This window comes from Spermophilus citellus (assembly GCF_964194105.1).
Source record: "Spermophilus citellus genome assembly, chromosome: 2".
In the NCBI taxonomy this organism is placed as follows: domain Eukaryota; kingdom Metazoa; phylum Chordata; class Mammalia; order Rodentia; family Sciuridae; genus Spermophilus; species Spermophilus citellus.
Window position 1 is genome coordinate 139,602,932 of NC_138183.1, and position 27,141 is coordinate 139,630,072.

The 27,141-nt window shown below is 48.4% G+C and overlaps 1 protein-coding gene across 1 annotated transcript in view; it reads left to right on the forward strand.

The window, feature by feature from the left end:
- The window catches only part of LOC308641599 (pecanex-like protein 2), a gene marked incomplete at its 5' end in the record, with an annotated part of 88,022 nt that overhangs the window by 12,720 nt on the left and 48,161 nt on the right, over positions 1-27,141 (forward strand). Inside the window, 2 exon segments of the mRNA XM_081280267.1 lie at positions 9,320-9,447; positions 13,963-14,092. Of these exon segments, the coding sequence (XP_081136393.1) occupies positions 9,320-9,447; positions 13,963-14,092 (258 nt within the window).

Consider the following 27,141-nt stretch of genomic DNA (forward strand, 5'->3'; position numbering starts at 1 on the left):
CTATAGCACCAGGCTCTCTGCGTTCACACTCAGGTGCCGTGGGATGGTTTTGTCCAGAAACAGAGTGCAGGCCACAACATCCCTGTTCCCAGTAAGACTAGAAGTGCCTCCAGTGCGAGGCCACTGTGTATCATTGTCTCCCGCCTCCTGCAGTGCCCATGGGTGCAGACCATGAGGACAACTCAGTGTGCATGACTGAATCCAGAGGAGTCAGAGATGGGAAACTGGTGTTTGAGGAATGGAGTCTGATGTGGATGCGGAGGTTGGGCGTTGTTTTATCGCTCACTTCTCAGGGGATGGGGTGTGTGGGAGGAGGGAAGGTGGCCCAGAGTTCCTCTGCTGGCTTTGCATGGGGTGTCTCAGTTTTCCTGGCTTCTCAGGAGTGTCCTTGGCTGCGCCTGCTGACTGCTTACACTGTGGACTCGCTCAGAGCTCGGGGTCCTCCAGTCCTTCTTGCACAACTGAGGGTAGACTACAGCCTACTTATCTGCAGATCTTTTTCATGGGACAAGCTGATGTCACCCTGCTGGCCCACTCACTACACGCTGTGATGCTGTAGCTTCATGGCTTAGCAGTGCCGTGGAATTGCCAGGAAGGGCCTGCTTGGCCCCGACACGTCCTATACTCAAGACTTCCTTCCAGCTGCATGGCCAATGCTGAAATCCACTCCGGCCCCCTTCCTCCCCAGCCCCTCCTCAACCCCTCCCCAACACCCATAACCTGCGCCCCCTCTGCCTCCACAAGAGAAATGCCCACCCACAGGCCCAGGGTCTCACTTTGTTCCTGAATCGGTGGGCAGAGATGAGACCTCTTGGTAGGTGGCACAGGGGGAAGGGCAGTGCCATCGGCATTTGTGGGTGCTCTCGTGAGCGGTTATGGCATAGGAGGGTAGCCCAGGTTCCGGGCTGCTGTGTTCTCTGCAGGCCCGAGGTGTCTAGCTGGAGGAGGCCATCCATTGGAGGCCTGCTGCGATTTTCTCTGCCCCTCAGCCCACCCCTCTGCCTTCTCCCTACCGCTCTCGGTTCCCAGACTGCTCTTCACCAGGACAACACCGTCGTCACCCGCTTCCTTTCTCTCTCCTTGGGTCTTTGTCTCCCTTCTTCGTCCTTCTTTCTTTCCTACCATAGGTCAATCCTGTTCATCTTTCTGGAGACCTCTTGCTGAACACTTCTGGTATTCTACTAGTAAATGTGGCGCTTGCTACATGGTGACATGGGTGCCTGTGTCAGGCTAAGAAGAATTCTTTTGCTGCTGATTTTCCAGGGATTTTTATGTGTGGGTGTTGACTTTATTTAACTTCCTTCCTGCACCAACTGAGCACCATATGGTTTTTCTTTTATGCCTTTTCAGTTTTGTAAATTACATTCACTTAAAAAAAAATCTAAGCCATTATGAGATGAACCAGATTGGATCATGATGTGTTTTTATACATTTACAGGTTCGTTTTGTAAATATTTTATTGAGGATTTTTGGACTTAAGGATGGCAACAACTATATTTTCAGCTTTCATAATATTATTCTCTGATTTCAGCTTTAAAACTAGCTCCCAATATAAACTATGGAGGTTTTCTACAATGTACATTGTAAAGCTCTATCATTTCCTCTCCACGGCTTTAGCTGACTTCTGATTGGTACTGGGGCTTTTCGTTGTCATTTATTTTTAAATATTTTCTAATTTTTACTATCATTTGTTCTTAACTAATTCATTGTTATTTTGTTGTTGTTATTACATCCAAATGCAAAGGTTTGGGGTTGTATTTTGCTATTGTATTAGCAACTTTTTGTTATTAACTTTTCATTGCAAAGCCGTGGGCATAATAGTAATGTTCAGCATTGGTGAAGAATTCCTTGATGGTTTGATAAGTCATCAATTCTTGTGAATGTACATTTGCTTGACAATTATATTCTTTTTTAGTTGGTTGTAAAGTTGAAATATACATCCCTTTTAGATGAAGCTTGTTGATTCTGTTTGTCAAGGTATTTTATGTGCTTATTTGCTGGCTGTCTGGGTGAGTGACAGGTGTGGTGGATTTGTTCATTGTTGAAGATGTGTGGATCTCTGCAGCTGCTTTGAGACTGCACATGAAGTACATACAGATCAACTATCTTCTTAGTGAGTCCCCTCTTTTGTCATTATGTCCTATTGTTTATCTATTTTTGAGTAAAAGTTTGTTTTGTCTGATATTAATACAGGTAAGCCAGCTTTCCTGTGGCTAGAATTTACCTGATACCTTTTGTTTAGGCCAGCTCTTTTGCCATGGTGACAAAAAAAAGACTTGGAAAGAACAATTGGAGGAGGAAAAGTTTATTTAGGGCTCATGGTGTCAGAGGTCTCAGTCTGTAGACAGCAGGCTACATTCCTCAGGGCCCACAGTGAAACAGGACATCATGGCAGAAGAATGCAATGGAGGAAGGCAGTTCAAGAAATGGCCATCAGAAAGCAGAGAGAGTTCTTAACAAGGTCAAAATGTATACCAAAGGCACTCGGATTGCCCGACTTCTCCAGCCACACCCCACCTGCCTACAGTTACTACCCAGTTGACCCATTCAAGTGGATTAATGCACATGTGTGCTTTCGTGGGATACCTCATATCTTTTTTATTTTTTATTCTTTTACCTAAAACTTTCTAGGTCATTTTGATATTTCTTATAAAAAGATCAACAAGACTTTTCTTTCTTTTTTTTTTTTTTTTTTGGTACCAGGGATTGAACTTAGGGACACTCCTCCACTGAGCCACTTCCCCAGCCCTATTTTGTATTTTATTTAGAGACAGGGTTTCACTGAGTTGCTTAGTACTTTGACATTGTTGAGGCTGGCTTTGAATTTGCAATCCTCCTGCCTTAGCCTCTTGAGCCGCTGGGATTACAGGCGTGGGCCACCACACTCAGCTAAGATTTTTCTTTTTAATGCACACTGAGGCTCTGTGTTTTGGTTGGCAAATTTTATCCATTTACATTTTCTATAATTACCAATATGTTTGAACTGTTTTCTAACCTGGTATTTGAATTTTATTTATAATGTTTTCCCCTCATCCTTTTCTTTCTTCCTTCTGATGAATGAAATAAACTTTCTTTGAATTATTTTTCCCTCCAGGTAAATTATTTTTCCCTTTGGAGATAGAATATTGTATGTCCTTTAGTGCATGATTGGCCATGTGTGATGCCCAGATCAGCAGCATCGGCAGCACCTAGAAGTTATAAGAAATGCACGCTCTTGGGCTCTATCCCAGACCTGCTGAGCCAGAACTTGTGCAGGTGGGAGGCAGTGTCTCCGTGGTGCAGGTTCTCCGGTTTGAAATAAAAGTTTGAAATCTTCAGTTTGTTAGTGGTTACTCTTATATTATTATAAATATACTCAACTAGCATACAAAATTAAACCTTCTCCCCTTCAGACAATATGAGAACTGTAGACTTTAACTTTCTCACTTCCCACCTTAAATATTTATGATATTTCATTTCACGCTCACATGGATCATTCCTCGAATAGCTCTTCTGACATGGTGATAGTGTCCTTTCTCTGGTGTACTCTTTCACTGTTCTTTCTGAAAAGTTCTGTGGGAGTTTTGTTTTGTTTTGTCTAAAAGGTCTATGGTCTATGTTTCCACCTCTTACTTGAGCAACACTGTACTTATGTACAGAATACTAATTTGATATTTTTTTCTTAACACTTTGAAAACATTATGACATTGTCTTCCAGCATATTCTTGCCATTTGGAAGTCAGCTGTCCATCTACAACTCTTTTGTAGGTTATCTGTTAAGAAAGATGATTTTTCTCTTTGACTTTGATCTTATATGGTCTCGTTATCATATGAGTGAGGTAAATTTTCATGTGTGTGGTATAGGACTTGATGTGGTTCTTCAGTGTGGTGACCCTACATCCTGAATTCTGGGTATTTCTGGACCATCACTCAACAAGGATATCTCCTGCTTCTCTCTATACTTTCCTCTGGGGACTCTAATTGCATGTATAGAGTCCTCTTCTGTCACAGGGGCCCCTTGGCCTCTGTTTTGTGTCCTAGGTGGTTTATTGACCATCGAGTGGGAGCTGCGTGATGGGTGCTGAGCACACAGTGTTTGCCAAGGTGGACTCCTCCTGACATGAAATTCACCCTGGTCACCAGTTACAATCACCACCTGGATGATTCATTAGGGTTATGTAATAAAATTCTATGTCACGTTTTCAGCCAGAATAGTCTGACTTAAATCTAATGTCCCAATGTGTGATCATCGTATTTTCTGTTATGGATTTGTTATTCTATCAAAGTGACACTCCCTCCCCACCAAAAGTGGGGCCCCAGGTCTGAGATGACACTGGATTCCCCTTTCCATCCTCTTGAGCCTTTTCCCACTTTCCATGTGGCTCCCCGTGCCCCATGTCTGACGGTCCCCCCAGTTCCTCTGTTTGCGGCCTTCAGGCCCTCAGCTGGCCCCCTGATCATTCACTACTTGTCCCCTGGACCACCTCAGGTCTTCCTCCACTGCAGGCCCTCCAGGGATCCAGCATCCTCTCTGTTCTTTACTTCTTGACTCGACGTCCCATTGGCTCTGTCTATTTCTGTTAGTCCTTTCAGCCTCGTGTGTACCTTCAAGTTCAGGTGTTGGCAACCAGATTAGTGTGACGGTCACTGAAGTGCACATCTTCCCGAAGGGGAGAGCTGCTGGTCTGACAGCCAAGTACAGGGGCCCTGGAGTCATAGGACCAGCCCGCGGGGCATAGCCTGCATGGAGTCGGGCTTCAGGGAGCAGGATAGAAGGTCACTCTTGGGGTTGACAGAGATCGCTGCTCTTCCACCAAATGGGGCTGTGCACGAACAGATTCCGAGACAGTGCCCGAGCATGGGCACGGCCAGTACCTGGCCCACTCTGTCCCTGGGATGGGGCAGTCCCCAGAGAAAGACGGCCTGTACCTTACTGTAGAATGTACCAGCAAGGAAGGGTTTGGGGGTCACCTTTACTTGGTGACACTTCTTTAGGATGTTTTGTGGATGTACACACTTGGCTTTACTATTTACAGCAGATGTACAACAGCATGTCTATGCTCAACTGAAAAGATAGTGCCAAAACAGGTCATTTGAAATGACAGTATTTATGGTGGCTTTCTTTCTTTGGGAAATAGCCAAATTATTCTGTTGTGACTTTCTTTCCTCTTTCCTAGTGTTTTCAGTGGAAAGAAGACAAAAAATTTGGTCTTCTCTTCTAGGCTTGTGAGGTTTGTCAAGCAGTGCAATCAAGCTGAGTTAGGATTGTGGAGATAGGAGACAGGAGTGAGGTAAGCATCACAGAAACAGAGGCCCCAAAGCCTCCTCAAAGTGTGCCATGCAGGGCTGTGACCAGGAGACGGACTGGGGATTCTCCAGGAGGAAGAAGATGGGAGACGCGGTTAGGATAGTACACATACTTTTTAGAGATGGCCTCAGCCTCCAGCTTCAGTGTCAGCCTCCAGCCAGTTGTATGTTAGTCCTCATTTGGCCCCATTTTGTCTCCATTTGCCCATTTTTACACCGAGTCTTTTCCATAGGCCGTTTTTGTACATAGGCCACACAAAGAAGGCGCACAGCCAACAGGCTATATAGGGGCATGTGCTCACTGCAAGTTGACATCTATGACCTTGGCGCTACACACTGAATCCTAGTGCTTCTGGCCTCGACTAACCATAGCATGGCTAGTTCTGGCCCTGGCTATGCTCTAAACACATAACATAACCCGCAGACATTTGGGGGCTGCCCTACAGGGTGCAGATTTATGGCTGACCCACCTGGGATTTCTGCGTCAAGGTCTGCAGTGCAGTGTTAGGCCTAGCATGTGGCCATGTCACGGGGAAGGTGTTGGTGAGGCCACTTGTACCACCCGACCTTAAGCATCGCATGGTTCCCTACACTGTGGACTAGCGTGGAGTGCAGAGCCACTGCACATGCTTTGCTCATGGTGATCAGGGCTTAGGCTCCACTGCACACACTGTGCTTATGGTGATCAGGGCTTAGGATCCTCTTGTGTGCAGTCGGCTCTGTTTTGTCTCCTACGGGTGCTTCATTCTCATACCCATTTTCCCCCTGGAAGAGGATAGAGTGTCAAGAGAAGACGTGGAGTTGAGTCTTTTTAAGCTGGATCCTACCTTGACACACTTTAAGAATAAAGGTGTGAGCCATCTTCCTGGGAGCCATGAGCTCAGCAAGCACAGGTGGCCCCACAGGCTGCCCTTCCCTCCACGTGCAGGTCACCAGACTTGTTAGTGACTTTGTGCCTTGTTGATGGCATTTATCCTGAAAGGCTCTTCCGGGCTAGGCCGGGCTCCTCACCACTGTGGCTAGGAAGAACAGGTCCCTGGTTATGGCTGTGACCGTGGTCTGTCGTGCCTTTGCCTGTGGCTCTGCTCTGTGCTGAGTCATGGTTAGGGAGACCTTTCCCCAGTGCTGTGTGACAGCAGTACTTCCTGTTGCTATGGTTCATAGAACTGCACTTCAAGGAGGGATATATGGTGATGGATTTTGGTTTAAGGTAGGCCAGTAACTTCCTGTGTGATCTGTACAATCCACTAAACCTCTCTGAGCATGGCTTCCTTCCCTAAAAGTTGAGAGGGTCTGGGCTTGGCGTGGGAGGAGGGGCCTTCATCCCCATTTCAAAGTGGACATGCAGGAGCAGAGCTGAAGCTGGGTGGGATGTGTTCCAGCCGCGCTCCTGGCACTGGGAGATGAGCTCCCCGCCCCCAGCACTGGTGCTTCCTCCTGTGGGCATCGCAGAGGGGCCACTAAATACAATGTGGTCAGGAACCATAGACCTAAAGAACTGACGCTCAGGAGATGGGCGTCTTCCGTGGTTGAGAAGAGAAGAGTCTACGTTCTCAGCCCAAATAGAAGATCTTAGGAAGCCTGTGTTTCATTCTTCGGTTTCCTTGAGAAATATGAGGCACAGAGAAGGGGAAGAAGGGAGACTCCTGGGGCCCTGCTGCAATCAGAGCAGGGGCACTGGTGCTCGGAGCCCTCCGACGTCTGACTGCTGGTTTTGCTTGCACATAAATACAAGTTGCTGGGCTAAGCAAAAAATAATTGTAATAGATTCACTTAATCATAATGCAGCGGAGTCGGACCCGCGAGAGTGTTAAACTTGCAGATGAGGCTCCCCAGGGCAGCCTGGCTGATTGCAGAGCTTCGCCTGACCTACTTACAGCTTTTCCAGAGGCAGCTGCGAGTCCCAGGACACACCAGTGTGCAGGGAGCCCAGTGGAGCTTCTTTCCGTGCCCTGTTCATTCAGGGCATTGGGGACCATGCCTCCCTGGAGGGCCCTTGCTCATGCTTCAGTTTTCACCTCGTGAGCCACAAGATTGGCACTTAATAACCACACCAGGAATTCTCGGCAGCAGGGTGGTGGGCAAGAGGGGTTCTGATCCGAAGACGTGTGACTGGTGGAGGCAGCTGGGCCCAAATGAGCAAGGGGGTGTGACCACTTCTCGGGACCCAGAAGTGATGTGTGTGAGTGTCTCCCACAGGGGACTTTCGTGTTCCTTGTCTAGTCGGGTTGATGGTGGGGAGGAAAGGCAGTGACACCAGCTTTGAAAGGGAACCCTCTTTTTCCAGAATGAGCCGGGCCTGAGTCTGGCTTAGAACTCTGGGTCTCTCCATTCATGCCATCACCTGATGGCTGGCATGGTGAGATGGGGAGACCATTTCACGTGGACCTAAGAGGTGGGACCTCGAGCTGGTAGGTGGAGTAGGGTGCTGCTTCTTTAGCTATCAGACTCCAATGGCAGAGGGCTGTGGAGCCCTGTCCACCTGGGTCCAGGAGGCCTTGGCCAGCCCTGGACTGACGTGGAGATGACCTCCCTGAGCAAACCCCAATGCTGTGGTAATCAGCCCTCTGCTGTGAAGCAAGCAGTCAAGGTGGAGGCAGTAAGTGGTCATCGGCAAGAGCCAGATGTCCAGCTCCCTTTCTGAGTCCATCCACCATGCGTCCCCAAGCTCATCTGCGCGGCTCTTCCTCCCCACGCCTCTCCCATCTTCTCGTGTTCCCATCCCTTCCCTCTGTCTCTCTCTTCTCTCCACCTGCAGTTCTGTGGTTATCACTCAAGCTCATTGCTAGCTCATGCCCGGTGTCCCTGGTAGGCACATAGAAGCCCAGGGCTCTCTACAAGCCAGATCTCTGTTGCCCAGGGTTGTGCATGTGTGGGTCTCTGGGAGACCTCTCATCCTGGTTCGTCACCAGTGGCCTAGCCAAGGTGTTTATTTCTACCTTGGTGTTTATCCAGAACTAGGTTTACCCAGAACCCTGTTTATCCAGGGTACATGTGGGAGCCACAGACGCAAGATGAGACAAGCAAGGCAGGATCTGGAGAGGACTCTGCTTACCCACTTCTGCTCCCTTTGCATCTTCATACAACAAGCCCGAGTCCCCTCACCTGTGTGCTAGAACCACAGAGCTGGCTCTTGGCTGAGGTCTGAGTCCTCTTGACTCTTTGAACCGCTCCTTGACAGCTCTGTCCTCAGCCCAAGTCCAGTTTCACTCTGGCTTCCTGATGTGCTGTATAATGCTTCTTGAGTCAAATTTAATTTTTTTCTTCTCTTCACTCGACGGCCTTGGTGGAGAATGTTTCTCATTGTCTTTTGAAAGCCAGCCAGTCTGGGGACAAGCCCTCCGTCATCCTAGGTTGCCCTGTGGTGCTGCTTGTCTGGGTACTTCTGCAGCAGCCTGCAGCACACAGTTCCTCGGTCACCTGACACAAAGCCCAAGTTGGCAGCCAGGTGGTTGGCTGACCCCTGCACTCATCCTCCCACGGACAGGCACAGTCTCGTCTCCAGCCAACTCTATGGAGCATGTTCCCCCTTCCGTCTTCTTCCTCAGCCCACAGGTCCCCTGGCCTCCCTCTGCCCTCCTGGAGCTCATTCTTCCTTTTTGCTTCTTGCCTGCCAATGAGCAGCTTCTGCACCCAGCCTTGGCTTTCCTTAGTGTTTTGTAACTTTCACTTCAATGACATGGAGGTATTTTATTCAGCAAGAGCAGCTGAGCAGATGAAATGAAATTGATATTTTTAAAAAACCTCAACAATGTCGGGGATGCTAGGTTTTGCACGAATCTCCCTGTAAAAGATCCCATATGAAAGGAGCAGCCAAGCTGTGACAGGCAGAAACACACACTGTAGCCATAGCTTTAAGGAACAAGTCTGTTGAGATGAATAGGCAGGCTTCCTTCCGGTCCTCCTATTGCTTCTTTCAAATATCCTTAAATAACTGTGTTGCTTACAGAACGAAGGAAAGTAAGACCAATAACAGTTTCATTGCCCCTTCCTGTGATGCATGTCCTCTAAATGACCTTGATGCGGATACCAGGGGCCTCTCTGATGAATGTCTCCTCTGCTTGCTGCACAAGATCCGGTTCGTGCTGACCTACGTGGCGCCCTGGCAGATGGCATGGGGCTCCTCCTTCCACGTGTTCGCGCAGCTCTTTGCCATCCCTCGTATCCTTTCTGCTTCGGTCCTGGCCCCAAGCTGAGGTGCACATTTTACAGGGCAAGCTTTTCACTGAACCTGGCAAGAAGAAGCAGACTTTCAAGTCTCTACAGTTACGTCTTAATGCGACATGAGGAGGCACTTTGAATCCCCTTCAGGCCACTTAGCTTTCAAAGATGTTTTGCGATTCTGAACTCTCACTGCTTCTCTGTGCATATTCAGAAGTTGCTTTTATTTTTTCTGATCCTCCCATTTTCCATGCCCAGCTCTGCATTTAGAGATCCTTCCTGTCTTTTAAATGGAAATTAACTGCTTAAATTATTGGTTTGACTTGTGGAGATTAGTGCAAACAGACCCACAGTCATTAGACACTGAGGACATGGCAGGTGTGTTCATCATGCTATCATGTATCATGTCTATTATGTTTTGATATAATACTGGTATTTTATATATACTTCATCAATATTCAACAATCTTGAATTAGATGCACACAGAATTAACCAAATATTTTTGAATACTGAAAAAGTATCTTGAGCACTGAGAAATTACCGTTTTGTTGGTAGTGCTCTTAGCCAAGAAGGCTTGTTGTCTTTGTATATTTACATGTTTCCGTAATGATAATTTGTTCCTATCCACTTGACAAACTTGAGATGCCCCTTCTAAAGATCGCTTCCACACAGCTGAATTTCATGCTCATGTGTATGCTTGTATGGAGAAAAAATTGATAAAAAGTACTCTTGAAGGCAGAGATTAATTGAAAAATTCTTGACTCAGGCCTGAAATTTTCCCTGAGAGATCTCAGCCCACTGATTCATACTCGGCAAACCTGTGTTTCCAAGACGTGGGCTGGACCCATGTCAGAATCAGGATCCTGGAGGAGCACACTAAATCACACTGTTTATAAACGGGGTGCGGTCTTTCACACCCCCACCTCCTGGGCCGTTCTTACCCGCAGCTGTGGTGAGAGAGAGCCTTGGTTCTCACTCTGCCGCCCTCCCTGGGTACTGTTAGCGGGTTGTAGTGCCTGCCTGCAGCTCCTTCCTCCTGAAATCTGCAGAAGCCTCATTAAGACAACTCATGAGGAATCTCTAGGATGGAACAGGGTATTCAGGACTAGAAACACGCCTGGCATCATCATTCCGCATAACAGCCTGGGTTTTATAAATGCTCTCCTCCGAGGTTATTTGTTTAAAAAAGAAATTAAGCAGATGAGAGCTGGGCCCATAATGCCCACTGTTCTGCATTTCTATTCTTAGACCTCGTTGCTGTTGCTATTTCTGAAGTGTTTCAAGGTTGTCTGGCAGGAGACCCGCCCTGCTGCCCCTTGGATGCAGGCATTCTCTACAATGGCAGGCACTTGAGTCTCCTCAACAGAACCCTTCAAAAGAAGATGGGGCAGATTTTATGTATCTCTGCTATGTCTGAGGTCTCTTATCCAGGATTTCAAGCAGGACTAGCTAGTGGAAATCATGGCTACTGTGAAGCTCTGCAGGGGGAGTGGCAGTAGGATTTCAGAGCCTGGTCCTGACCAGGGCTGCTTGTGCCACCTAGCTGGTGATGCCTCATTAGGTGGGTATGGTGGTGCCAGAGCTGAGTGGGGGCTACTGGAGCACGTGGCTTTCCGTCGCTACCCTGGACACATGCAGCGTCCAAGGCACAAGCCCCTGTGCTGGGCACATGAGGGCACCTGAAGCAGCGTTAGCCTGGATCTCAGCTTACACACAGCATGCTCAGGCTGGGGGCTTCACTGGTGTGTAGGTGATTCTCCTAAGAAACCGAGTCACTGGAGACAGAGACTGTGTTGGGCATCTTCCTTTCAGCCTTAGAATGTCCTGTCCAGCCCCATGCCTCCTTCCTGGCCTGGCCTTGGGAGTGGTGCCTGCTCCCTCCCTTTGGCTAAGGCAGGAGCCTCCATAGGAGCCACTGCCCTGATGTTGTGGCATCCAGAGATGCTCCCTGCCCTGTACACACACACCTCCCCACCTCTGCTCAGTCACAAAGTAGATATCTGCCACCTGGAGTCCAACAGCATCTGCTCAGGATGTGCGGGGTAAACAGCTGAGAATCAGGTGTGTTCGCCACAGACAAAGCCGCCAGGCTCCTAGATGACAGCCCTGAATCCTAACTAATTTTGAAATGTTAATTATTTTATCACTCTATTAAGAAACTGTGGTCTCCATCCTGGCATTAAGAATGGAATAATTCTCTTTGTTTTGGAATTGAATTAGCTCTCGGGCCAGCGGGGCACGGTGGGGAGATTGCTTTTCCAGTACCAGCATGCCTTCTCTTCTGTTGGTGTCTGAGCTCAAACCTCCAGGGAAAGACAAGATTGCTCACCCTTCAACACCCATAGGCTGCCCAAGGCCGTTGTCTTCTGGCGACTAGACTCCCCACATTACCCCTCGTTGCCCCTCCACATGCAGTGCTGGAAGGAAGGCTGCCTTCGGTGGCTTTTTCTTTTATCTTTTAATTATCAGTGTTGACGTTTTCACTTTAAATGTGCTTTTAAAGAAGTCCTGCCTATGCTAGAGGGTAAGCACTTGGCCCTCTCTGCTGGAAGGAACTGAAAAGTGTTCAGGTGGCCCTGCTCCTGGGGGTCCCTCTCAGCATTCCTGGGCCGGGCATAGTCTTTCCTGTTTGCTCCGAGAAAGCTGTATATTCCCAAGGTCCTCCCTCTAGGAAGCATCCCTGGAGGCCATGTGGTCACTCTTGCCCTACGTCCTCTCATGTCCTCCCCACGTACTTGGCTCTCTGTTGGCTACTAGTAGTTCCTCACTTAACTTCTGGGCAACTGTGGAGAAATTTTAGAATCAAAGAGAAGAGCAGTGCCTGCCCATTCAGCACTTGGCTTTGACTGGTCCCTGTGAGCCCTGGGCACACTGGGTCCTGTGGTGACTTCCCTCCCTTCCCGTCTCAGCTCTCCAGAGTCACCACCACCCACCTGGCTCTGATGTTCCTTCAGCACCTAGACTCCGATGTCTCCATCCCTCTTGAATGTCTCGGAGTCTGCCATTCCCCTTTCCTTGGTGACAAGGGACATCAAGTGGGGTGCCTCTGTCACCCATCACTTTCTTCTTTGGCTGAAGGCTGAAAATGCTTCCACCCCAAGACACAGGCGTTTTTGGCCTTTGGTAGCCTGTTGCTCAATAGTTCTCCATTTGAACCCAGCTCAGCATAAATGGCTTAGCATAGCAGGGTGGTGGAGGCTCCTGTCACCCTCACAGCTCAGCCCGGAGCAGAGACCTGGGTGTGAATGCAGGGAATGCTTCAAGAGAGAATAGAGAGGGTTAAAAGGAGGAGGAAAGAAAGTCACTCTTGGAGCCAAGCCTACTGGGACTGGTGGTGACCCCCTCAGGCCGCAGTGACAGCATGGGGCATCGTTTTTGCTGCTGTTTGCTTTGGGTGCTGCCAAAAATCTGACCTTAATCTATAAGGATGTCTGGGAAGGGTCTGTGGTGAGCGGCAGGCCCGCTACCACTCCAGGTGTTGAGGAGCTCCCGCGCCCAAATCATATAGCCTGGGCCAGGCCATCGACGACCTTGGCAATGAGCATCCTCCTGTCTGTGCCGGGCATTCCCTGTCACTCCCTCCTGGAACTTTCTGAAACTGAATAAAGAAATGTGGTGCCCATGTGTGCAGCTGCAAAAGAGAATATGCAGCGTCTGCCTTCCAGGAGGGCAGTATCTGCCTTCCAGGAGGGAGGGTGGCCTTGCAGCAGGTCAGTGCAGGTCTGTAGTGGGCAGCAGGCCCCTTGCTGCAGGTCAGGGAGCGACATGCATCATCGTGAGAGCCAGACAGTCTGTCCCATTGTCCTTGGCACCCAGACCCTTGCTCTTACAGCCCAGGCTCCTGGGGCCCCACTTCCAGAGACCCACAGAGCTCAGGCCAAAGGCTCAGTGCACCATGTTCATCACTGAGCAGCCTCAGTGTTCTGACCACCCTCAGGGTGCAAATCAGCACTTGCCAGTAAGTGAGCAGCCCGTGGGAGAGGCTGAGGAGGCAGGTGGCCCTGGAGGCTAGGACTCCACGTACTCCTGTGTTTACTTGTGAACCAGACCTGCATGAGCCATCTGCGTTCAGCGTATGCAACACTTGTGTGTGTGTGTGTGTGTGAGTGTGTGTGTGTGTTTTCCTAATAGTGGTAAAAGACTGAGGAACAGGCGTGGCCTTCCCAAACAATGCCACCTGCTTATTTTTTAAAGTGTCACTCAATCCTACTCATTTACAAAGCCACATAGTTAGTGCTCTGGTGAATGTGCACAGTGGCTTTTGTCTAGTTCATGGCCTCTTAGTTAACACAGCCGGCTCTTCTCAGCCTTAGACATTGTCCATTGTACACGTCGCCTGAGAAGCATTCCGTGTGCATGGGGGTGAAGTGAGGCCACCAGGATTTGTTGGAAGCCTTGTATTTGTAATCTGTGCCTGGAGAGGTTAAGAGCCCATCCTCTGTCTTCAGTGAGAAATGGCATCGTGAACCCAGTCAGAATCAGATAGGACCTCTCTGCCTTAACTCCAGACCCCAGACTCTGCTGTGCTGCTCTTCCAGGCGGCCGCCACCTCCATCTTCTCTGCCCCGCTGAGTCCGTTCCTGGGGAGCGTCATCTTCATCACATCCTATGTCAGGCTGGTGAAGTTCTGGGAGAAAAACTACAAGTAAGAGCCTAAAATTTACACTGACCCCTGTGCCCCAGGGCACCTGGAGTCCCCTGTCCCTTCCCCATGGCAGCTCCGGCCTCTGGCTCTGTCCTCTGTGGGTGGGCAGAGCTGGGCCTGGATCCCTGGTGACTCCCTGTTCATTGGCTGGGCTCTGGGGCCCTGGCAGGAGCACGGCTAATTGGGAATTAGTGATTAAGGTCCTTCCAGGTTTCTGCAGCTGTGAAGAAAGGGGGAGCAGCCACTGCCGGGTCTCAGCAGTTGACCAAGGAAGGGCTGGACAGGTCTCCTCTTTCCATGTGCCGAGGTCGGCCTGAGGGTGCAGTGCTTCCCTCCTGTGGTGGCCCTTCAATGAGCACCTGGCACAGGTCGGGACAACCGTGTGTCACCCCGGCTCTGTGAGATGCGGCTTCTCCTTTTCTACTGGGACTGGTGGCAACCCTCTCAGGCCGCAGTGACAGCATGGGGCATCGTTTTTGCTGATGTTTGCTTTGGTTGCTGCTGCCTTGAGGAAGGTGTTCTGCCACTAAGCCTCACCCCAGCCTGGGCGTTATTTTCAGGGAATGGCTGAGTGACCCTAAGGCTCTCGTGGCTGTGCCCAGGGGACTTGGGGTCAGTGGAGGGGAGAGCTGTTAACTAGGCAGTCTCCAGCAGGTGGCACAGGACTCTGTCTTGGTGTCTCACCTGTGCTGCTGTGCCTGAGCCCAGCCCCGAGCTGTGCTCACACCTCTGGCTCTTGATCGCGTGTCTCAGGAGCCACTGAAGAGTCAGGAGACCATGGCTCCCATGGGTAGTAAGAGACAATTTACACGAATGTAAATCAGGCACCCTCCTGGTGCAGGTAGGGTTGTGTGGTGGCTACAACAGCCCTGGGCTCCATGATGCCTGGGTACACCCCTCCTCTCCATCTCTTACCACTGAGACCTCGGGCTTCTCTTCCCTCATCCCTAAAGCAGGACAGAATAATAGGATCCCCTTATAAGGAGAAAATGCACCAGCATACCTAAGACCTAGGACAAGCCTGCACTCAGTAGTGTGACACTCTGCAGAGGGACTCCATCCCCAGGTGAGCTGCTGGAACAGGTGTTTCCCATGATCACAGGAGAGCTTTCTGTTTGGGAGGGTGGAGGGTGGTCTAAGGATCCTTGCATACTTCTGCTTGGTTATTTCGCCTCCTCGCTTCCACAATTCAGCCCTCTCCAGGGCGATGGGCTTGGAGCTGAGGGATGGTTTACATGTGGTTCAGTTAGCAGACCCTTCTGTGCAGGATTCGTGCTCCCCCGCATTACCTGGGGAGTGTTGGCCTCGGGTGGGAGGGCCTGCAGGCCTGTGGGGTCCGATGGGAATGCCTCTTCCTCACTAGGGCTCTCAGGCCGGGGCAGCGGGGAGGGGTGACAGGGAGCAGAACACTCAGTCTGAGAGGGACCAGCGTGCCGCCTCCTGCGGCCCAACTGCCTGAACGCTTGGCAGATGGAATTCAGGACAGCACAGCAATGGGTACCAGGACAGGACGTGGAGGGAAATCTCATCTGGATCCTGGCAGGCGCCTGGAAAACATAAATGTCTTTATGTTCTCATTGTCTCTTACTGAATAACAAATAACCACTAACTTCAGTGTCCAAAACGACTAACAGACAACTTATTACCTCTCCTGACTTCTGTGGGTCAGGGATTTGGGAAGGGCTCAGCTGCATGGTGGTGACATGAGGTTTCAGTCACCAGGCGAGGAGGTAGGTGGGACTGGAAGAGCAGAGGCCCATCTCTCCAGGTGACTTCCAGGTGTGGTGACAGTCTGGGCTCCAGCATGTGGCCTCGGGGCCCAGCACAGGTGTCCTCTGGAGTAAGGTGGAAGGCACATGCTTTTCTGACTGTCCTTATCCTGTTGTTTACAAGCACGTCACACATTCACCAGGTTCCAAGGGTCAGAACTCTACCAGCTGTTGATGGACAAGTGGTCAGGTCCAAGAAAGATTTGTGGGATGAGGACATCTTTGGAAAGTAAATTTGTATCATGGTCTTCGGTAAATTCTATCCAGAATTGATGTGGACTATATGTACCTTCAGTTCTGGGCTGGTTCATTTTTTTATCTGTGTCTCTGGGAGGCCCTGCACACATTTGGTGTTCTGTAAAGACTTCTTAAATGAATTAAATCCAAAAATATTATGTCAGAGGGGAAGAAAATCTCAGTCTGGGTTTGCATTGCCAGAGCTAGGAAGTTCATTGCTAAACCAGCCTGCTCCTGATTGCTGTGGTCTGTACGTCTGTACGGGTGAGCTCTGCCTGGTGCTCCCACTCAAATCCCAGGCGCCCCCACTTAAATCCCAGGCAGAATAGCAAATGCCCCATAATGGTGGAGGGCTATGTTTTTACATCCCCTGTCAGGATCTGAGAAAGCTGCAGAAACACATTCTGATGTTGTGACTTATCACCCTTCTCTTCGTATATGAACATTGACTAAATAACCAAAGTGTCATTAACATGAGACAAATGTTTAGGCCATGAAGTATGACCATGTGCCCAGTTATTTCAGCAACTCCTTTGTCCTGGAGGGGGACTGTTCTCAGACCTCTCAAAGAATGGAGATGCCCTCCAACAGTGGCTTTGCTCCTCTATGTCAGAAATCTTCCATAAAAAGTGAAATGCACGCAGACATACAGCAGCTAGCTCAGAGGGAACCACGGCTGGGGGACAGTGGGCCCTGGGACTGACAGGGACAGACTGGGTGGGAGGAAGTACCAAGTCTTGAACTTTGCAAAAGAAGCAGAATTGAACAATGAGGAGAAACTGGCAGGAGAGAGTATGAGGAATGAGAAGCGAAGTAGAGGTGTCTGAAGGGTGAGGGCTGGGGGTGAGGTCAGTCTCCGCAGCTGGGTAGGGGCACTGGGGACAGATCTGCACTCCGCTGTGCAGAGCCTGCCTGCAGAGCCTAACCTGCAGTCTATGTCACCGTTGCCTTCAGGCCACAGTAAGCACAAAACAGGCAAGACTGTAGCCCTGGCCAAAGTGACAGGCAGGAAAGCATGGAGCTTGGTGTCCCAGAGAGCCATCACTCCTGCCCAGCCAGAGTCTCAGAGCCTGGGGCATGGGTGGCCTGGCCCCTCTGTCCAGTGGGCAGGCAGTGTGGGACATGAGCTTGATGTTGGTGGCAGCTCTGTTACCAGGAGGCAAGAACTGATGTGCAGACCCAGCATCTGACGCGGGGCCCAGGGGCAGCTTGGGGCTGAGCCTCCCCAGATACATCTGTCACTGACCCCCCTGTGACCTAGGCCAGCCCTGCCTCCTCCGTTCTCTGCCCCGACCCCCAAGCGGAATACAGGTCTGGGTTTGAAAGCTGCTAGCTTGCTGAGGGATGAAAAAGCCCTTGTGTGCCTTTACTTGGGATCCTGCTCCATATTGCTGAGCAGTGGAAGTATTTGGAAAGTGCAGAGTGGAGAAGCAGACCACGGGCTGAAGCAGACCACGGGCTGCAGGGTGGTGCCCGACCTCCCACCTGCTTCCCAGCTGCCTGCACCTGCTGACTCTTCAAGGTCACCAGGAGCCACTCCTTGCAACTGACCCAGTTGATGAATGGCTGCAGGCTGTGCCAGGCAGGGACAGCAGGGGGAACTCAGCCTCTCCAGCTTTGGGGAACGTGTTGAGACGGGCCCGATTTATTCTGAACAAAGGAAGGCAAGAAATGCGCCACAGCTCTTAAACCCACACTGTCCTAAACGCTTTCATTATGGGACTCAAATATATGTGATGCGAGAGATTTATGGGCAGGTTCAAGGCCCCTGGATGGTAGGACTCACTCCCTGGTGCTAAAAGGGCTTCCCCAAAACAGCCAATACTCAGGTGACATTCCCAGCCACTGGAGGCAGTCTCCTTCTTCCCCAGTAAGAGCAGGCGTGGGAAGACCACCCTGTGGCTCTTTGTCATTAAAACACATTCTGTGACTGTCACTTAGGGCTGCTGACCTTATGGCCCTGAGTGTGTTTCCCAGACTGCTCCTGCTGAATGAGGGAGTGACGTCCCTGCCCAGGCTTTGCAGCAGCCCTGCTCCCAGGGCTCACGGTGTCCTCCCGCCTGTGCACAGGCGGCCACTCACTCTGTGAGCCCAGCCAAGCTACAGGTGCTCCCTAGTAGTGTGACAATAACCCATACGTGAGACTCTAGGACAGACCATCAGATAACCTGGTCCTCTGGATGCTCAATGCTTTGGCTCCCTTTGCCCCCGTGCTGTCCCTGAGGGTGGCTCTGAGATCACTGTTATTTGTTCAGGCTTTGCAGAGCCGGAGCCCATCTCACTGCAGCCGGGAAGACTCTGGGGATGCCTTAAGGTTTCCTGAGAAGGAAGGAAAGTTCTTAGTGGATCTTAAAATCATCCGGGTTGAAAATGAAGATCTTTAAAAGTCTCATTTGAAGAGAAGTCGAGACTGATAGACGGCTGGCGTTCGAGTTGTAGTTTTTCTGGATAAATGAGAACCACTGGGGACACCTGAGTATTTTTCCCCTCCCCATTGTTAAAGAACCCCTTTTGGAGGACAAGCTGGAGGGTAAAGAATGACGCTGGGGAGACACACAGTGCTCTCTTGATGCTTGTCCTGTGCTCCTGCAGCCAGGACTCCACATGCCCTGTCTCAGTATTTGAAAAAATCAAATTTGAAAACAAATGTAAGGTTAATCCTTTTCCACCAAAAACAAAACAATCGCAAAAAAAAAAAAGATATGCTGGTGCAATGACATCAAGATGCTATCACTCATGTTCCCATGGGTAACTAGAGGGAATGCGTCACTTACCTGGGCCAGGCAATCAGGCAGGACAGAAAGGCACCCATAGGGGAAAGGAAGCAAAACCATTTCTACTCACCAGATGACGCTGTGTCATGATAAGAAGCAGGCAACGACGAGAGGGGACCATAGAATTCAGGACTTTGCTAGAAAAAAGATGAACACACACAAATCAGTTGTATTTCTATATTCCTGCAAAGAGCAATCTGAAAATCAAACAAAACAATTCGGTTTACAACAGCATCCACAGAACAAAGTGGGTGAAGTAGAAACCATCCTCCAAAGACTGGAAATCACTGAAAATACCAAAGACACAATGACTAGGAAGACACCCCTGTTCATGAATTGAAACACTTAAAACTGTGAAGAAAGCTGTATACCCCAAACTGATCTACAGTTAATTACTATCCAAGTTACAACTGACCTGTCTGCATACGTAGCCAAGCTCATCCTAAAATTCATATGGAATTTCTTTTTTTTTCCTTATAATTTTTTTTCTTTATTTTCCTTTAATTTTTATTGTTGGTTGTTCAAAACATTACATAGTTCTTGACATATCATATTTCACACTTTGATTCAAGTGGGTTATGAACTCCCATTTTTACCCCGTATACAGATTGCAGCATCACATCAGTTACACATCCACTGTTTTGCATATTGCTATACTAGTGTCTGTTGTATTCTGCTGCCTTTCCTATCCTCTACTATCCCCCATCCCCTCCCCTCCCATCTTCTCTCTCTACCCCATCTACTGTAATTCATTTCTCCCCCTTTTTTTCCCCCCTTTCCCCTCACTTCCTCTTGTATGTAATTTTGTATAACCATGAGGGTCTCCTTCCATTTCCATGCAATTTCCCTTCTCTTTCCTTTTCCCTCCCACCTCTCACCCCTGTTTAATGTTAATCATCTTCTCATGCTCTTCCTCCCAACTCTGTTCTTAGTTACTCTCCTTATATCAAAGAAAACATCTAGCATTTGTTTTTTAGGGATTGGCTAGCTTCACTTAGCATAATCTGTTCTAATGCCATCTATTTCCCTGCAAATTCTATGATTTTGTCATTTTTTAATGCAGAGTAGTACTCCATTGTGTATAAATGCCACATTTTTTAATCCATTCATCTCTTGAAGGGCATCTAGGTTGGAATTTCAATAGACCTCAAATAACCAGCCAACCTAAAACAGCGGGAAAGTTGGAGGACTCAGACTTCCCGGCTTCGAGACTGACTACAAAGTTACAGTGTTACTACAAACAGTGCAGTGTAGACACAAGGACAGACCTACAGATCAACAGAATGGAATTCCGGGTCCAGGGAAGAACCTGTATATGTGTGGTGAACTGACTTTTCACAGGGTGCCAAGATCATTCAGTAGAGGGTAGGACACCCTTTTAAACATCGTGATCCTGATGCAGAAGAATACAGTTGTGTCCTTACTTCACACCATACACAAAAATTAACTCAGAATTGATCAAATACCTTAATGTAAGAACTAAAACTATAGAACCCTTAGAAGAAAGTATAAGTCTTCACAATTTTCAATGTATCCTTTGATAAGACACAAGCAATAGAGAAAAGTCAAATAAATTGGACCTCATCCAAGTTAAAAACTTCTGTGATCAGACATTTTCAAGAAAGTGAGAAGATAAGAAAATCAAAAACAGGCATCCAAACAAAAACCGGCGCATGAATGCTCATAGTAGCAGTATCACAGCCGACGAAAAGTAAAAGCAATTCAGGGTAGTCAGCTGGCGAATGGGTGCACAAAGTGTCATAATCCTTACAATAGAAAATCATCCTGCTACAGAGGGGACTGAAGTAATGACACATGCTAACACGCGTGGACCTTGAAAACAGCACTATATGCCAAAGACGCTGGAACCAAAGTCCCACTATGTTGTGATGCCATCAATGTGGAATTTCCACAATAGACTGATGAGGCCAGACGGGCACTGGAGCAGGGGTGACGGGAAGTTACTATTAACTGGTACAAACTTTCTTTGGGGGGCAATGAAACTGATCCAGAACAAATGGTGGTAATGGCTGCATAATATTATGAATGTTCCAGAAACCTCAGTCACACCCCAAAATGGACACGATGGTGAACTCCAGCCAGTCGGCCCTGCCGAGATGGCCCCTTCATTATGAGGGCCTGCTTGGTGAGCCCTGAGGGCACACTTGGTGGGACCTTCTCCCCTCTGCTCCTCGGTTTGCGTGTCCTTCCTCAGTCTTCCTCTCTGTGGCCCCTGGGGTCCTAGATTGGGTACACTCCCACTTTGCTCCTTTGAAACTTTACCTAACGTGGGATGTTTGCCTGTCATATAATTTAGATTAACTTGGATCTAGAAATGTGACCCTTTTGCACACACAGTCATCCAGAGGGCTGGCCCGCAGTTTTCTGTCTCTACCCTTTTTCTTTTCCTTTTGTACTATGTCTGGTTTTGGAATCAGTTGCACCGTCTTCATAAAATGAACTCGGCCATGTCCCCCACCTTCTTTCTGCAGAGTACATAACTGATATCCTTCCTTAAATAGCTACAAAATATCTTGTAGGAATTTTGATAGAAATCGTGGAAACTTTTACCTCAGTTTGGAGAGAGTCAATATGTTTACTGTCTTGAATCTTCTAATCTGTGAATATGACATTTCTCTCCTCTTGTCTTCTTTAAGTCCATCACATTTCTGTGTTCTTGAGCATAAAAAACATCTATATGTTTGTACTAATTCACATCTATTTCCTTTTAAAGTTTTAATAACTGTAAATATATTATGTTTTTAATTTGGGTATCCATGTGTTCATTATTAATGACTAGAAATACATTTCTTTTTTGCATGTTTATCTTGTACCCTGAAATCTAACCGAACCCTAGGAGGTTTTGATTGGTTTTGCTTGTTTGTAGATTTCTTGGGATTTTCTATGCAGACAATCATGGCTTCTACAAACACATACCATTCTGTTTCTTCTTTCCGAATGCTGGGTTTTGATTTACTTTTCTTGCCTTGTTTTACTCCAGAACTTCCAGCACTTTGTGAATAACAGCAATTAAAGAGGACAGCCTTGCAATTTTCCCTGCTTTACAGAGAAAACATTTAATCTTTCACAATTAAATACAGTGTCAGTTCTAGGGTCTTAGTAGGTGGCTTTTTTCAAGTAAGGAAATTCTTCTCTGCTCCTATTTTTCAGAAAGGATTTTTAGAAATGAATCATTATAGATTTTATCAACTTCCTTTTTGTATCAGTTGACATAATCATTCGATTTTTTTTTTCTTTGGCCTGAAAGTATGGTGACTAATTTCTGTACATTGAACCAGTCTTGGGACTCTAGAATAAACTTCACATGGTCATGGTATAGACATTTAGGAATCTATTGCTGAATTTCATTTGCTAATACATTTTAAGGACTTTTGTATCTATATTCATGCAGGATATTTATTTTTTTCATACTACTTTTATCAGATTTGGGTATCAGGGCAGTCCCAGCTTCATCGGATGAGCTGCAAAGCGGCTCTTGCTCTTGTAATTTATGTGAGACACTATATGTAATTGGTGCTCTTTTTTTTTAATGTAATAAAATTTTCCAGTGAGGCTGTCAAGACTTGGAGATTCGTTTTGGGGTAGTTTTTTTTTTTTTTAATTTTTATTGTTGGTTGTTCAAAACATTGCATAATTCTTGATGTATCATATTTCACACTTTGATTCAAGTGGGTTATGAACGCCCATTTTTACCCCGTATACAGATTGCAGAATCACATCAGTTACACTTCCATTGATTTGAATAATGCACTTCTTGAGAGCGATCTTCGACTTGTCCCTGAGCCCTTTGTCTAGTTTGCAGGACATGTCTTCATTTCACTGAAAAGTCTGTCTGGGAGGCCAAAATTTCCATGGCAGAGAAAACAAATTTTGCATATTTAGTTTTTCAATGTAGAATCATAGCTAAGTTCATCATCTCTTATCAGTGGACATATACTTAGGTCATTTCCTATGTTGCTGTGGCAGAAGCTTGCACTACAGAGCCACCCGGAGGCTGGGCACTCTAGGGCACCATAAAGGTTCCTTAGGGAGGGAGCAGATGCTCCTGACACTCAGACATCCCCTTCACTGGCTGTAGTTGAGGCCAGAGCAGAGGAAAAGAAGCTGGATACAGACAGAACGGTTGGGGAGGGGACAGTAATGGCTGCTCACAGGGATCCCCACACCCACATGCCACTCCTGGCTGTAGCTCCGCAGAACAATGATATTGCTCTTCTCCATGCAGGACTCAGTTCCCAGGCGGCAGCAGCCTAGGTCCGTTTTGGGGTAGTTTTTAATGATCACTTAAATGATCTTAAAGCTACAGGGCTGTTTGAGTGATACACTTCATACTGGGTTGATTGTGGTAATAGTGGTTTTGTTTTGTTTTGTTTTGTTTTTGAAGAATTGGTCCATTTTATTAAAGTGCCAAAATTTACGCATATGAACTATTTGTACTCTTCCCTGCTGTCTTTCGATATCTGCAGGGTCTGCAACAATGCATTACTGATGTTGATCATTTTTGTTTCTTCTCTTGTTCTTTGTCAGTTTTACTACAGATTGGTCAATTTTATTAATATCTTCAGAACACTCTCCTTGTTCTTTGATTCTTCACTGTTCCCAACTTGTCTGCCATTTTCGTCTTTGTTTCCTTCCTTATCCCACCTTTGGGTTTATTTTGCTGTCTTTTTTGATAGGTTGTTGAGGTGGAAGGACAGACTAGGGGTCTGAGGCATCCCCTCCCTCCCTGGTGGCATAAGTTCTCCTCTCGGCCGTGTGGGTGGTGGGCTCTGTGTTCAAGTGGGGACAGCTGCCTCACAGTGAGCCTGCTTATGTGGATACTTTATTTTTCTTTTCTTTCAGTCCAGCACATTTTCTTTCCTATTGAACCTTTACCTTTGACCCATGGATTATTCAGAATTGTGTTTTCCATAGTGTTACCTTATGACTTATGACCCCATGGCTTTGTCTTTATTATTTTTTAATCAGACCATAGAGTCATGTGTTTGAAAATAAAAAAATTAACTAGAAAGCAAAATAAACCATGAAGACAGTGTGACACCAAATGAAAAGACCTTAATGTGGTACCTTGAGAAGCGGAAAGTAAGAGAATGAGAGAAAGCAGTGGGCAAATGCATAGAGATCAAAGTCCTGGCTGTGGTTCTGGTTAAACACAGATGAACTTGAGCAGCTCCATTAGGATCCAGGACACTCTGCAATGCTGAAGACCAGAACTCACAAAGAAGAAAACAACTGTGACTATAAATGCATTAAATTAAATAGCAAAATTCATGAAAAAAAAGAAATTTGACAAAACATAGAAACAGGACCGAGGTAGAGAGAAGTTCATGTTTCTCAGCCCGGGACCATCACGTGCCCAGAAGTAGGTAGGGACATGAAGGCCGAGAGATGTGACTCCAGCACACACACACCGTGGGACACGCCTCCTCAGGACATTGGGACCTCCTTGTGAGGTCTCCAAGGCGCACAGTGGTTCCACTCTAGGGACGACCAGCCTCCCTGGCTCTGCAAGAACTGACGTGGCTGCTGGTGGCAGTGGCATGAAGGTGGACAGCAAGCCTGGAGGGCCGGGTGCACTGTCCAGCTTGGAGGAGTTGGGCCCTCCACTGGCATGCTGGCCACCTTCCTATTGTTGGGAGTCCCCTAAGGTGGTCCTGCCCATCAGTAGGTCCACCATCTGTCCTTAACCCCAGGTTGGCCTGCTGTATGGGAAACCTAGCAAACCCCTCACTCCAGCAGCCATGGTTTCCAGTCAACACCCGGGAATGCTTCTGCCACACGAGGTGCATGTGTGCCGACAGCAGGGAGTTCAGAGTCGTATCACTGAAGAAAATTACTATTGAACCATTCAAGTCGCCTTCATGAATCCGTTTGAGAGAGCAGTTTGGCCCGGGGGCCGACCAGGGTGGGAAGGCCAATTTGTAGGCAGGAAAGCCCACTCTGCTATCAGCGTTCGTGGTGGGGTTGGGGAGGAACCTCGCTGCCTTCTTCTCTGGAGAGACCTGTCGGGAGATGGGCCCGCAGCCCTGGGGACAGCCTTGCCCAGCAATGCTCGATGACTTTGTTAGGCAGGAGCTGAGAAGATGGCACATGCAGGCATGCCTGATGCCCTGTGCACCCTCTGAGATCAGGGGTGAGGTCCAAGCCCCCGTTTCCTCCCTGAGCAACAGATCTGATGTTATGCGACAGGACAGTTAAGGCAGAAATCCAATTACTGAGCTAATTAGCACCTTTGAGTGGTAAGCACCAGATTTACAGGAGGAAGGCTCTGGAGTAAAGCTCAAATTACTCAGGACGGCCAGCAACTCACCTTCTGAGAGGGGCCGTGAGAGCCAGAGGCCCCACGGCACAGCCAATCTGTGGGTCTTCAGAATTTAGCACAGTGCATTCCAGAAAGGCCAGAGCCCTCTGAAAGATAGCTTTCCAGTGGACATGGTTTTAGAAGGTGTTTTCATTCCCTAAGGAGTTTGGCAAATGACTTTCTTTTGGCTCAGTCCCACTTCAAAAATTGTTTATTCTGCTGCTGAAAATTTCATTTGTCCTAGGTCTTAAGGTGAAATTAAAATTCCATTTAGGGACTAACCATGCAGGCATGGGATTTCAGCCTTCATTAGACAGAATTTTGTTGTTTGCTTTATTTCCTGACATCCTGGGCTCTCTTATTTTCAAAGCTGCTGTGAGGTAGCTGGAAGGAGCCAGGAGCCCTGCAGAGCAGCATGCTGAGGTCTCAGCTGTGGTGTGCCACGTGGCAGAATTGCCCTCTCTGCCCACTGTGGAGTCTTGCCTACACCCAGACAGGATGTTCTCCAATGTCTGGGGAAGACAAGGAAGGAAAAGGATTCTTTTTTTGTTTTCTGATGACAAGCCTTTTCATTTATTCAAATTATAATTCCTTCCAAATATTTGTTATTCTGTTCCGATTTCCAAGAAACGAGTTCACAAAAGACCTTGTTCTGAGGTTTCTTCTTGTGCCCTCTCTTGATAAATGCTAGTCACCCATTAAGTCATGTGCAGCTTGCCAACCAATGTATTTTAACACAAGGCCAAGTGTGCAGCACCGGCGGCTGCTGGCCTGCTCTTCCCAGCAGGTACTGTGGGGTAGGAAGCTTCAGAAGAAGCTTTATCTGTTGTTGAGTGACCTCAGTTGGGAGCCGAGCTCTCACCCTTCTGGTGTTTGGGGTCTCCCACGAGCGGCGTACAGACAACCGCGCAGAAACGCAGGGTGTGGCGTGGGTCTGGGCTCCTAGGCTCTGGATCCAAATCCTAGTTCGACTGGCCGGCAGATCTGTGACCTGGGCACTTTACCTCCTGGCCTCAACTTCTGGGAGACTGGGTGTTTGATGCCTGCAGCACGCAGATCAGACCTGAGATGCACCAAAGGGCTGCGTGAGTGTGAGCTGCCTGTTGTTGACATTAGCCATGACGGGGCACTGGGGCGGGTGGGGGGGGGGGGAGCGATAGAGCCCAGGGCAAGCAAGTCACACCCAGCGCAGAGGTCAGGCATCGTCCTGAGGAAGTGCTCTTACACTGAGACTGGGGGGACATGGGGTCCAGCAGGATCATGAGTGGAAAGAGAAATGAGGGCTGCACATGCAGGATCCATGGTCCTGGTGATGGGGAGGTTGGGGCGTGTGGAGGATATGCACTGGAGGCCCAGGACTGGAGCCCAGAAAGCATGGCAGGGCGCTGGCAAGGGGGTCCAGGAGATTGAGCCCAGGCCCTCGTGTATCGGGGGCCCTAGAGTCCTCATCCAAGTGAGCCCCTGTGGTCGGCGCTGCTGTGTCTTGGGGAACATCTCTCCTGCTGGTCTGACCATGTGAAGTTGCCACTGTCACTCCAGTGGAGTATCCTGAGCCTCACAGACTTGACAGCGCTTCCATGTTCTACTCTTGACAGGACGGGACCACCCTTCTCCTCAGCTAGAGAGGGTGCTCAGCAGTTTCTCCAAGCAGAGCAGGCTGTGGCATCTATAAGGGGCTTGGAGGTGTTTGGTAGCTGGGACAGGTGACAGTCTGGGATAGAGTTGGCTGGCTGCCTCCATACAAGAGGATATCTGGAGAGACGTGACCAGCTTTTTCTCAGAGGCCTGAAGTGAGTCTGCCCCTCTCAGGAGCAAAGGTGGCCACGGCCAGAGTGTCTTCAAGAAGCTGTGACCCAGGGCCACTGTCAGGCTTGAATAGGAGTCAGTGTGTGTCCTGCTGGCCACTTGTCACAACGGCTGCAGACACTGTCTTCTTGTTTACAAGAG